A 13,059-nucleotide genomic window follows, 5' to 3' on the forward strand; every position below is an offset into this window, starting at 1 on the left:
AACTGCTATACTTAAAAATCTCCATAGGCGACACTTTTAAAATGTTTACAGGTTACACGTTTAGAGTTACAGAGGAGGTCTAGCACTAGAATTATTGCTCTCACTCTAACATTCGTGGCGATAGCTCACATGCGTAGTGTGAACACCGTGATTTTCCCTCTTTCTTACTAATCGAAGCTCATAAAATAAACACATATATATTCAAAACCACGCCTTTAGGGTTCTTTCAGATGGAGCTGCTCTGCTGCATTTGCAGAGGATCCATTAGCAGATCACCCGTTGAATCAGAGCAGAATGGGACAGATGTCTGTTTTTTTACATCCGTGCCTATTCAGTTTGTGTCTGGCAAATAAGTGATGGCTCTGATGTAAATGGACTTGTGTCCCTCTACATCAGGCTATTTTGGTCATGGTTAGGTTTGGAAAGATGGAAAAGAATGCAGTCCGTTTCCCGTTTCTGGACCTGAACGGACTCGGAGGTAGGTGGACACACGTCCCTTTAGTTCAGCCTGCTTATAAATCTGCTTATAAATCTGCATTGGAGCTTCTGATCAGATCTGCTCAAATAATTGACAAGTGAACCTGATCGAAAAGCCCATGTGAGAGGGGCCTAATAAAGTCACCATCTGCTGAACCCAATAAAAGTTTTTTTTTAATCCATTAGGATAGACTGCTAAGGTGGAAAGGTCATGGGTGGAAGAGCGACACATCTCCAATATCAAGAAAAAGTTCTGGCCACGTCAGTGACCCTAGGCGTTTAATATATATTTTTTTTTCTTCTCAGATATTCATCCCAAAATGTGATCAGCAAAGGCTCTAGAGTAAAAGGAAAGCACATAAATATATATATATATATATATATATATATATATAATTCTCAAAGAGGAACTTTACCCATAACAACTTTATAAAAAAGCAAGAAACATACATTCCACATATGCTACCAAAATTAGCGTGTGCTGTAAATTGCCTCCAGCATTGTTCCTGTTTCTTCTTGCTGGAGGCTGCCAATTAGCTGTCCAGAGCCCCTGAGCAGCAGCAAATCATTAAGTGGAAGTAAAGCCACCGATTTAAAGAGGAAGTGAACCCTGGTGGGTTTTACTTCCTCTTTATTTGCCAGCAAAGGTAAAGCATAAGGGGCTACTATGCATCACATAGTAGTAGCTCATTATGTGTTACTTGCCTGAAACCAAAGCCGGCGATGTCTCTGTTGTCCCCACTGACAGGGAGCATCCATCTTCGCCCCTCTTCCTTCAGGGGCCGCGAACTCCGGCTCTGTGACTGGCCGGAGCCGCGTCACATCACTCCCGCGCGGGAGCCGCCAGTCACGGCATGACCCCTATTAGAAAGGGCTCGATGCGCCGTAGTGATCGTCGCTCGACTTTTTAGTAAATATCTCCTGAACTGTGGAGGTTTAGGAGATGTTTCAAGCACCTACAGGTAAGCCTTAATATAGGCTTACCTGTAGGTAAAAGTGGTTGTACAGGATGTACAACCACTTTAACGGTTTCATAAAACAGTTACGTTTCTGGAATGCCGGGATTGCTAACATTCACATTTGCTTGTGTCCTCAATCAAACTTTCAAACCAACAAATGGCTGGTGACGCAACTAATCATATGTGCAGCATCCTGGCAGTTGCAGATCAAACAGAAACAGCTTCCTTGGCTTTAATAGATAGGAGGATTTAATTCTGTCAGCAGATCGGCCTCTACAAATTCAGCAGTGTCTAAAAATAGAGAGAAACTGAGCATTTACAGAGTAGGGTGAGGCAGTGTATTACTGGATTTTACACAGTATAGGCGCTTATTTTTAATATTTTACATAGCTATACCTGCAAAATGGGCTGGCCTGAAGTGATCTAGCAGGAATAAATTTTCTGACTAGGGTTCCACTTTAGGTTCAAAGTTTACTTTTCTGTTAGGAGAGACGAGACGCACCAAGGATCAAAGATTTGGTTCATCCAAGAGCCTCATACAGGATCTATCACGGCTTTTGACATATTACTGACCCTACATTGGCCTCACATCTCCTCCTCCTAGTGCTCCTTAGGTTAGCGCATCCTCTGACATCACACTTACCATACAGTGACTTCCAAGTTCCTTCTCCCATTGCCCCTTCATCCAGAGTTATGCAGCGTACACGCGACTGGACTTTCCGGCAGACTAGGTCCGATGGTCTTCCCGACTGACTTTCTGAACGGACGGACTTGTCTACACACGACTGGACTTTCCGGCAGACTAGGTCCGATGGTCTTCCCGACGGACTTTCGACGGAGTTTCCGAATGAATGGACTTTCCCACACACGGACAAGTCCGTTCATTTTGAACGTGACTCGGGTACGACGAGACTAGAAAAGGAAGTCAGTCTCGCCGCTTTTATCTGCGAGATTGACACCTTGCGGGTCCCGCCGCAGGGTATACCAGGCCCTTAGGTCTGGTATGGATTTTATGGGGAACCCCCCTACGCCGAAAAAATGGCGTTGGGGTCCCCCCAAAATCCATACCAGACCTAAGGGACATTGTCGCCTCCTCCCGCGCTCGCTGCAATAGGAAAATGTGTTTTTCCTATTGCAGCGAGCGCGAGATGTAGCACCCTGTCGCCGAGAACCAGCGCGATCACATTATCGCTGGCAGATGCTGTAGCTGCCCTTGCGTCGTATTTGGTCCGTCGAACCAGCATACAGACAAACGGGTTTTCCGATAAGAACTGAGTCCGGTGGGAAGATTTGAAGCAAGTTTCAAATCTAAAGTCCGTCGGATTTCGGACCGAAACAGTCTGTCTGAAGTCCGATGCAGCCCACACACGGTCGGATTGTCCGCCGGTTTCGGTCTGTCGAACCAGTCCGGTCGAAAAGTCCGCCCGTGTGTATGCCGCTTTAGTGTGTCTCCTGACATCCCACTGACCCTACACTGGCCTTACATCGCCACAATCTGGAATCAGGACATTCTAGCAAACTGACGTGACAATGACCTCACAGCACCTTCATCTAGAGTAGGGGTGTCCCGTGACATCACACTGACCTCAGAGTTTCTCCTCCCAAAGCTCTTCCACTCAGGGCCAAAGCATCCTCTGACATCACACTTACCCTACACTGAACAAGAAAGTTTCTTCTCTCACTGCCCCTCTATTCAGAGTCAGCACATCCCATGACATCACACTGACCTTTGTGTCTGTTCAGCACCACCTCCCACTGCCCTCCATCCAGGGTCAGCACATGCTCTGACATCACACTGACCTCACAGCTCCCCCAAGTGTCCCTCCATCCATAGTTAGCATGTGCTCCGACATAACACTGACCCTACACAAACCACACAGCAGTGCCGCACAGAAAAAACATTAAAGGCAGCAGAAGAAGGATCCTATTTAGTGTTCCTAAAACTAAATAAAAACAAAACACAGAATATGCAACTTGTGATGATCCAGCAGGCAAAAATGTATAAGGATCCCATATCCCAAAAAACAATAAATAGTGCACATTAAATGTGTCCCCACAGGAGGCCATAGTTCTTAAATACATACTGGCTATGTACCTTTATTTATTGCATTCCTATAGCCTTTGCACCATACCCAGAGTCCAGTGTTCGAGTCATGACTGATCCACAGACCATGGATGAGGCGAGGATAATGACAGAAAAGATATTGGACTTCACTCTGGAGATCATCTACTTTCTTACTGGAGAGGTGAGGAGAATTCTGGGAGATCACATGACATCACTCTTATCTCTATTAACCTCTTGCCGACCAGGTTGGCACAGCTGCGCAAAGCGCCATAGGTGTACGCCAGCCGCTTTAAGAGGTATAGGGGGTGCGCTCCCGAGCCGATGCGCGTGGCCAGCGGGAACCCGCGATCACTCCTCAGAGACAGAACGGGGATCTGTCAATGTAAACAGACAGATCCTCGTTCTGTCAGGGAAGTAAAGCGGGATCTGCTGTTCCTAGTAATCAGGAACAGCAATCTATTTCTACTCCCTCTCATTACACTCCCCCCATATTTAGAAACACCTCCCTAGGACACACTTAACCCCTTTGATCGCCCCCTAGTGTTAACCCCTTCCCTTCCAGTGACATTTATACAGTGATCAGTGGCTATTTTTAGCACTGATCGCTGTATAAATGTCAATGGTCCCAAAAAAGTGTCCGTTCTATCCGCCGCAATGTCACAGTCCCGCTAAAAACCGCTGATCACCGCCATTACTAGTTAATAATAAATATACCCCCTATTTTGTAGACGCTATAACTTTTGCGCAAACCATTCAATATACGCTTATTGCTTTTTTTTTAACCAAAAATATGTAAAAATACATATTGGCCTATGTATGATGAAGAAATTTTTTTTTTGGGGGGGGGGGGGGGGGGTTAGGTATTTGTTATAGCAAAAAGTTAAAAATATTGTGTTTTTTTTGTTTTTTTTTTAATTGCCGATCTTTTTTTGTTTATAGCACAAAACATTTAAACCGCAGAGGTGATCAAATACCACCAAAAGAAAGCTCTATTTGTGTGAAAAAAAGGACATAAATTTTGTTTGTGTACAGCGTTGCATGACCACGCAATTGTCAGTTAAAACAACGCAGTGCCGTATCACAAAAAATGGCCTGGTCATTAAGGGGGCAAATCCTTTCAGGGCTGAAGTGGTTAATAAAACACAGACCTGACTGGAGAGGTGAGAAGGATTCTGGGAGGTCACATGACGTCACTCTTATCTCTATTAATAAAACACAGACCTGACCGGAGAGGTGAGGAGGATTCTGGGAGATCACATGACATCACTCTTATCTCTATTAATAAAACACAGAGCTGACCAGAGAGGAGGATTCTGGGAGGTCACATGACATCACTCTTATCTCTATTAATAAAACACAGAGCTGACTGGAGAGATGAGGAGGATTCTGGGAGATCACATGACATCACTCTTATCTCTATTAATAAAACACAGAGCTGACCAGAGAGGAGGATTCTGGGAGATCACATGACATCACTCTTATCTCTATTAATAAAACACAGACCTGACTGGAGAGGTGAGAAGGATTCTGGGAGGTCACATGACGTCACTCTTATCTCTATTAATAAAACACAGACCTGACCGGAGAGGTAAGGAGGATTCTGGGAGATCACATGACATCACTCTTATCTCTATTAATAAAACACAGACCTGACCGGAGAGGTGAGGAGGATTCTGGGAGGTCACATGACATCACTCTTATCTCTATTAATAAAACACAGACCTGACTGGAGAGGTAAGGAGGATTCTGGGAGATCACATGACATCACTCTTATCTCTATTAATAAAACACAGACCTGACTGGAGAGGTGAGGAGGATTCTGGCATTCTAACATGATAATACTGTTGTTTTCTAATAGAGTATTCCTCCTGTGAAATCTGGTGAACATATGACCATCACACTGCCTCCACGTGACTCCCTAAAACTTGAGAAGCACACCATGCAGAAGATCTTAGAAGTCACTAAAAGGATCATTGAATTCCTTATAAGAGAGGTGAGCATGCTGGAAGTCATGGGATATTATCCACTAACAAACAAGCTTGTTTCATACCTAAAATGTTTTATTATCTATTCAGAGTGGAAAGCCCGGGAATTATAATATTTTTGTTAAAGAAGAGTATAAAGAGCAAGATAAGGAGTATGGTGCGATGAAGGAGTTTTTAGAAAGACACAAGGATGTCACAACGGAGCCACCTAATAACAGAAACCCACCAGAGAGATGTGACAATCACATCATCCCTCATCATGATCAGGTAAATAATTAACAATCAGTAGTTATATCCTATTCTGTACATTGGCTCTATTTTACACTTAAATATATATTTGTGTTATTTATTCAGAAAGGAGACCCGATAAACTGTAATAATATTGTGAAAGAAGGGGTAAAAGAGGAGTATAGTGAAGATGGTGTAATGGAGGAGTGTTCAGAAGGACACAAGGATCTCCATGGTATGATGGAGCCATCTAGTACCAGAAACTCATCAGAGAGATGTCCCTGTCCTCTGAATTCACAGGATTACACCCAAGAAGATCACAACTATACATACCATAATCAGGTTGGTGGAACGGAGCATCTAGGACAAGAAAAATTATTCCACAACGCAAGACAACGCATGGACCCTACAAGATGATTTATATGTGGTCTTGCATTTTTAAACCGTATATTTTCCAACCATTGTATTGGCTTAGGGTGAAGATCTAATGGATATAAAGGTTGAGATTAAGGCAGAAGAAGAAGAAGAAACATATGTGAGGGATGATCAGCAGTCTATGAAGGAGGATGGAATTGCAGGGTCATTTATAGAAGAAGACACTCCTACAGAGATCAGCACAGGTGGGTCATAAACATTAATGTGTCACTAAACCCACATCGTTAAAAAATATCAATAAATTGTGTAATAAATGCTGTTCATACTCACTCTGCCACTACGAGATTCGTTTTCAGTATTCTGCAAAAAACCTGGTAGATCTTGTTGTCCTCCATCTCCCCCTTCTGTCCATGTCCTCACTGCAGTTGGGAATATTTCAGCTGTGTAGACAGCTCTGCACATTTTCAGTGAGTTTCTATGCTGAGCATTTCCTCCCAATCACATCTGAGCAGCCCATGTGACTATGGAGTCACACATGTGGGCGTATACATAGGGCAGTGGCGAAACTACCAGGGTCGCAAGGTGCAGCCACTGGTGAGGGGCCCCCAGCAGTGTTGCCAATAAAAACAGGGCACTTTCCTGCTGTCCGCAAACAGCAGAAAAGTGCTAGTTAAGACTGCATTTGTCCCCAAGCTTCCTCTCTGCATCCCCTCCTTGCATATCGCCCCCCACCTGAGCCGAGCCCAGCCAATTACTAATAGGCCGGCTGCAGAACGGAAGTACCTAACATGTCACGTTAAAGCATGCGCTAAATTGTAAAATTTTACAGTTTTAAAAATGATAAATTGTCATGCCTTAAAAAAATCCAGTTCTCCTTTATATCTGGCAGAAATGAGCTGGGGGTTGAATGCAGGAATGAAATGGAGGATGATTCGGAGGACCCACTTAGTGGTTCACTTGAGGGTGGGCTTATAAGTTACTGTAACCAAAAATTGGTGCTGTGCTACTACAACAACTACGTCAAGTGAAAGGTAGTGATAAAGGTAGTAACCAAATCAGTAATCAGATGCTTAATAGCAAAGAACCACCAAAGTATCTAACTCATATATGATGAGAAAATGAAGAAATAGATGAATGATATCTCATAGGAAAATAAGCAACAAAAAAATGTTGGACAAAAAATGATTTCCAACACCCTCCCGCCCATCAAACCCACATATAGTGGAATAAATACTAAAAATGTGATATATAGCATCACATAGAAAATAAATAGATGGGTGTTATCCATATGCCCTGTACACACGATAGAATTTTCCGACAACAAATGTTTGATGGGAGCTTGTTGTCGGAAATTCCGACCGTGTGTAGGCTCCATCAGACATTTTCCGTCGGAATTTCCGACAAGCAAAATTTGAGATCTGGATCTCAAATTTTCCGACCGTGTGTACACAATTCCGAAGCACAAAATTCCACGCATGCTCGGAATCAAGCAGAAGAGCCGCACTGGCTATTGAACTTCATTTTTCCTGGCTTGTCGTACGGGTTGTATGTCACCGCGTTCTTGACGTTCGGAATTTCCGACATTTATGTGACCGTGTGTATGGAAGACAAGTTTTAGCCAACATCTGTCGGAAATAAATCTAGGATTTTGTTGTCGGAAAATCCTATCGTGTGTACGGGGCATTAGAGTGCAAAAAATGACAATATATAGAAAATAAAGCAAATAACAAACATAAACACCCGGCTGAGTTGCTAATGCAAAAAAAGGTAAAAAACCACAGACAAAAGAACAGAACAATGTTTAAGTGATGAAATAAAGTCTAATTAAGTGTTCAAACTTCAAAGAGATGCATACATCCCTCTTCACCAAACCTTGATAGTCTTTAAATAGATACACCAGTGAATCTTGGAATAAACACACAACCGTGTTCCACCACCATCAGGCGTGCATGCTCACCTTGTCAACTGACCCATAGATTATACAGGTCAATAAGTGCTCAGTTGCATCAGTTTCCAGGGTCACTCATTAGATTCTGCATGTTCCCACAGGCACAAGGTGTATGTCCCCTTCAATATCTCGCTCAGTGCTCAAAAGATAAGGGACCAGGAGCTATCCATAGGGTAGTCATTTTTTTATTAGCTCAATAAGAATATAAAATAGGACCCATAAACAGCATGTAAAATTAAACTGGGTGTACCATGATAGCTACTTCCATCTGTAACCAAAAGTGACGTCACCATGCTTCCGTTTTCCGCATTGCGTCACGTGACTTCATCAGGGATAGCAGGGATGTTCTTTAGCTTATAAGATAATGAGCAACAGAACTGCCTAATGTAGACTAAGTCCTGGTTTAAGTAAGCTCACGTTAAATATTAATCTTTATTTGTTTTTAGTGCATGGATGGGGCATGAGGAAATCCTCAGAGGACTTTCTCATCTTGTCTCCAGACTGTAAATCAGAAGATGAGGACATCACACAGTATTGTCTAGGAGAAAAGCCAGCTTCCTCAAATGCCCATCTTGAGGAACCTCATAATGTAAAGGACAGTGCTGTTCTTTAAACAGATAACAGGTTTTCCTGTACTGGTGGCCATGTGCATAAAGATCTCACATGAGTAAACGGTTGTATTTCTGTCCCGAGTGCGAGAAATTTTTTATCTCAAAATGTCATTTGGACGGACACCAAAGCTGCCACACAGGTGAGAAGTCTTATTTCTGCCTTGAGTGCGGGAAATGTTTTTTGGATAAGTCCTCTCTTACCAAACATCAGAATTCTCACATGGGTGAGAAGCCGTATTTCTGCCCTGAGTGTGGTGAAGGTTTTTTGTGGAAATCCCAACTTTTAAGACATCAAAGAAATCACAAGCGCAAGATGCCATATTTCTGTATGGAGTGCAAGACATGTTATCAGTCAAAAACAGAATTTTTTGCACACCTAAGATCTCACCGAGGGGAGAAGCCTTATTCCTGTCCTGCATGCAGGAAATGTTTTTCTCAGAAGGCCCATCTTTCCCAACATCAGATATGCCACACGGGGGAGAAGCCATATTCCTGCCCTGAATGTGGGAAATGTTATTCACAAAAATCAACACTTCTTGTACATCAAAAATATCATGCAGCAGAGAAGCCGTATTCATGCCCTGAGTGCGGGAAATGTTTTGTGCGGAAATCAGATCTTGATATACATCAGAGGACTCACACAGGGGAGAAGCCATATTCCTGTTCTGAGTGTGGGAAATGTTTTTCACAGCGGGGCCATCTTTTAAGACATCAAAGTTCCCATAAAACTCTTGAGGAGTATTAGTCTCCTAATTATTCTGTATGGCTTATCCCATTAAGGGTGTAGGAAAAGGGGACATGGCACTTCCGAAAGAGTCCCTCCTGAAGTGTAGTTTGATCTTCCCTGCTCTTCTGCAGAAACTTCAAGAAAGAAATCATAGTAAGAGTTGAGCTAAATATTGCTTGGGGATGGAGATCAGATTATGCAGAAGTAGTGATTTTTTTTTTTGTTTTTGTGCAGGAGCTGTTGTACTATGAGCTTGCAAAGGCAGCTGGATTTGCCTAGAGAGTGCCACCTGTTGACTGAAAGTGGTAAATAGGACATTTTCAGAGGTCACCTTTCATGTTTACCTGAAAAAAAATGCAAAATTATATTTTTTTCTATCAAGTAAATGCATGTTAACATATAGATGTTATTATTTTATTTAATAAATGTTGTTGTTTTTGTATATTTGTAACACAAGGATCACTTTATCATCTGCTACAACCTATCACCACCTTCTCTCTATTTGCTCTCTTCCTTCCTGATGATGGGCTGTACATAAAATATTTCAAATTGTTATAGTACTAAAGTCTAATTTTTTTTACCTTAATGCATTCTCTGCAGTAAGGTAATAAAAAAACATTCCAATACCTATCCAACCCACCGTCTCTAAACTCTTACCTGATTTAATGTCAACTGTTCAGTGCTGTCTGTGGCTCCAGTGTTGCTCCCCTCACTTTCACAGGAGAAACTGAGGGCAGCGGAGCCATAGGTGCTGCTACTGTCAGTAAAACTTCTGTGGGGAGGGATCAGGGGCGTGGCTTACTGGTACTGTGTATGTCTATGGATGCACACAGCTTGGCGTGGGAGCACGCACAGGTGCCTCCTTAGCACCCGGCTTGCTACAGGAGGCACTCAAAGGAGGCGAGGAGCCTACTGCTCCGGCAGAGACTACAAGATGAGGACGAAGGTGACATTTCTGTGCAATTAGTTGCTCAGAGCAGGTAAGTATTACTTCTTTTTATTTTTTTATTTTTTTTGTTTTGACTTTAATGATGTAAATCCTTACATATACCCAGTGAAGTGGATGGCCTCAGGTGATACACAGAGATTAAAAAAGTCCTCCTACACAAGTTGTACATGTTTATCTATAGCCGTCTGTCTCCTACATCCATTCAAAGTGCAGAATTTACACAGGATCTCTCAGCTCTAAAAAGCAGGGAGTGGAGAGCTGAAGTTTCATCAGTGAGGAGACAAAACCCTCTTCACACAGCAACAGAGCTGAGGCTGTCAATCAGCATGAGGCCCCTCCCCTGTAACAATTTTTCTCTTGGTGTCAGGAAAACTTGTCAGGAGTGTTTCATGTTGATAGCAGAAGAAGGAAGCAGCAGATAGAAATTACACTTAGTGCTCTAGATTGAGACAAGTACAGGGTTCTGGGATGAGCTGTGTACAGAGTGCAGGGTTCTGGGATGAGCTGTGTACAGATTGCAGGGTTTTAGGATGAGCTATGTACAGAGTGCAGGGTTCTGGGATGAGCTGCATGCAGAGTGAAGGGGTTTTGGGATGAGCTATGTACCGAGTGCAGGGTTCTGAGATGAGCTATGTATAGAGTGCAGGGTTCTGGGATGAGCCATGTACAGAGTGCAAGGTTCTGGGATGAGCTATGTACAGAGTGCAGGATTCTGGGATGAGCTATGTACAGAGTGCAGGGTTCTGAGATGAGCTATGTACAGAGTGCAGGGTTCTGGGATGAGCTATATACAGGGTGCAGGGTTCTGGGATGAGCTATATACAGGGTGCAGGGTTCTGGGATAAGCTATATACAGGGTGCAGGGTTCTTGGATGCGCTATATACAGCGTGCAGAGTTCTGGGATGAGCTATATGCAGAGTTCTGGGATGAGCTATATACAGGGTCCATGGTTCTGAGATGAGCTATATAAAGGGTGCAGGGTACTGGGATGAGCTATGTACAGGGTGCAGGGTACTGGGATGAGCTATGTACAGGGTGCAGGGTACTGGGATGAGCTATGTACAGAGTGCAGGGTTCTGGGGTGAGATAAGTACACAGTGCAGGGTTCTGGGATGAGCTATGTACAGAGTGCAGGGTTCTGGGATGAGCTATGTACAGAGTGCAGGGTTCTGGGATGAGCTATGTACAGAGTGCAGGGTTCTGAGATGAGCTATATACAGGGTGCAGGGTTCTGGGATGAGCTATATACAAGGGGCAGGGTTCTGAGATGAGCTATATACAAGGTGCAGTGTACTGGGATGAGCTATATACAGGGTGCAGCAGAGACGTAATTAGAACCTTCTGTGCCCTGGTGCAAGAAACCATGAAGGGCCCGCCCGACCTCCGGCCTGGGTCATCCCCTCCGAGCCCAGAGCCCTTCCCACTGATCCCACGACCCTTTATGGTCCCACAGCGGATCCCTTTCACATGTGCAGAGCTGCAGTCTTGGGCCCCGCCATGGTGGCAGAAGGCCAGGGCCCAGTCGCAAGTGCAACCTATGCTGGTAGTTCCGCCAGTGGTGTCAGTGTGGACTGTGAATGGTGTCAGTAGGGCAGTGGACATGGTCAGTAGAGCAGTGGACGTGGTCAGTAGGGCAGTGGACGTGGTCAGTAGGGTAGTGGATATTGTCACTAGAGCAGTGGATATGGTCAGTAGAGCAGCGGATATGGTCAGTAGAACAGTGGACATGGTCAGTAGGGCAGTGGATATTGTCAGTAGGGCAGTGGATAGGATTAGTAGTTTTTAATTCTTGTTACATTTTTTTTTTTACCATTATATTTTATATTACAATTTTATTTTTTATCTGTTTTTTTTTTTACGGTTTTTGATGGGAAGGGGTGGCAGTTGAGGGCAGTATGATGGAAGGAGTGGCAGTGGAGGGCAGTATGATGGGGTGGAGGGCAGTATGATGGGAGAGTATGGCATTGGAGGGCAGTATGATAGGAGGGAGGGTAGTATGATGGGAGGGGAGGTAGTAGAGAGCAGTATAATGGGAGGGGAGGCAGTGGAGGGCAGTATGATGGGGTGGAGGGCAGTATGATGGGAGAGGTGGCAGTGAAGGGCAGTATGATGGGAGGGGTGGTAGTGGAAGTGGACAGTATGATGGGAGGGGTGGCAGTGAAGGGCAGTATGATGGGAGGGGTGGCAGTGGAGGGCAGTATGATGGGAGGGGTGGTAGTGGAGGGTGGTATGATGGGAGGGGTGGTAGTGGAGGGAAGTATAATGGCATGGAGGGCAGTATGATGGGAGAGGGTGGCAGTGGAGGGCAGTATGATGGGGTGGAGGACAGTATGATGGGAGGTGTGGCAGTGGAGGGCAGTATGATGGGAGGGTGGCAGTGGAGGGCAGTATGATGGGAGGGGTGGCAGTGGAGGGCAGTATGATGGGAGGGGTGGTAGTGGAGGGCGGTATGATGGGACGGGTGGTAGTGGAGGGAAGTATAATGGCATGGAGGGCAGTATGATGGGAGAGGGTGGCAGTGGAGGACAGTATGATGGGGTGGAGGACAGTATGATGGGAGGAGAGGTACTGGAGGGCAGTTTAATTGGAGGGGTGGCAGATGAGAGAGGTGGCAGTGGAGGACAGTATGATGGGAGGGGTGGCAGTGGAGGGCAGTATGATGGGAGAGGTGGCAGTGGAGGACAGTTTGATGGGAGGGGTGGTAGTGGAGGACAGTATGATGGGAGGGGTGGTA

General features: G+C 44.5%; 1 protein-coding gene across 2 annotated transcripts in view; it reads left to right on the forward strand.

The window, feature by feature from the left end:
• LOC141106536 (uncharacterized) overlaps positions 1-8,650 on the forward strand; it is a 17,635-nt gene extending 8,985 nt beyond the window's left edge. For both annotated transcript variants that reach the window (XM_073597392.1, XM_073597391.1), the window contains exons 2-7: positions 3,555-3,682; positions 5,360-5,494; positions 5,577-5,753; positions 5,841-6,056; positions 6,190-6,334; positions 8,484-8,650. In XM_073597392.1, coding sequence (XP_073453493.1) covers positions 3,590-3,682; positions 5,360-5,494; positions 5,577-5,753; positions 5,841-6,056; positions 6,190-6,334; positions 8,484-8,650 — 933 coding nt within the window. In that variant the 5' untranslated portion in view covers positions 3,555-3,589. The remainder of the gene's footprint in view (positions 1-3,554; positions 3,683-5,359; positions 5,495-5,576; positions 5,754-5,840; positions 6,057-6,189; positions 6,335-8,483) is intronic.
• The last annotated feature ends 4,409 nt before the right edge of the window (positions 8,651-13,059 follow it).

This window comes from Aquarana catesbeiana, linkage group LG08 (assembly GCF_042186555.1).
Source record: "Aquarana catesbeiana isolate 2022-GZ linkage group LG08, ASM4218655v1, whole genome shotgun sequence".
In the NCBI taxonomy this organism is placed as follows: Eukaryota; Metazoa; Chordata; class Amphibia; order Anura; family Ranidae; genus Aquarana; species Aquarana catesbeiana.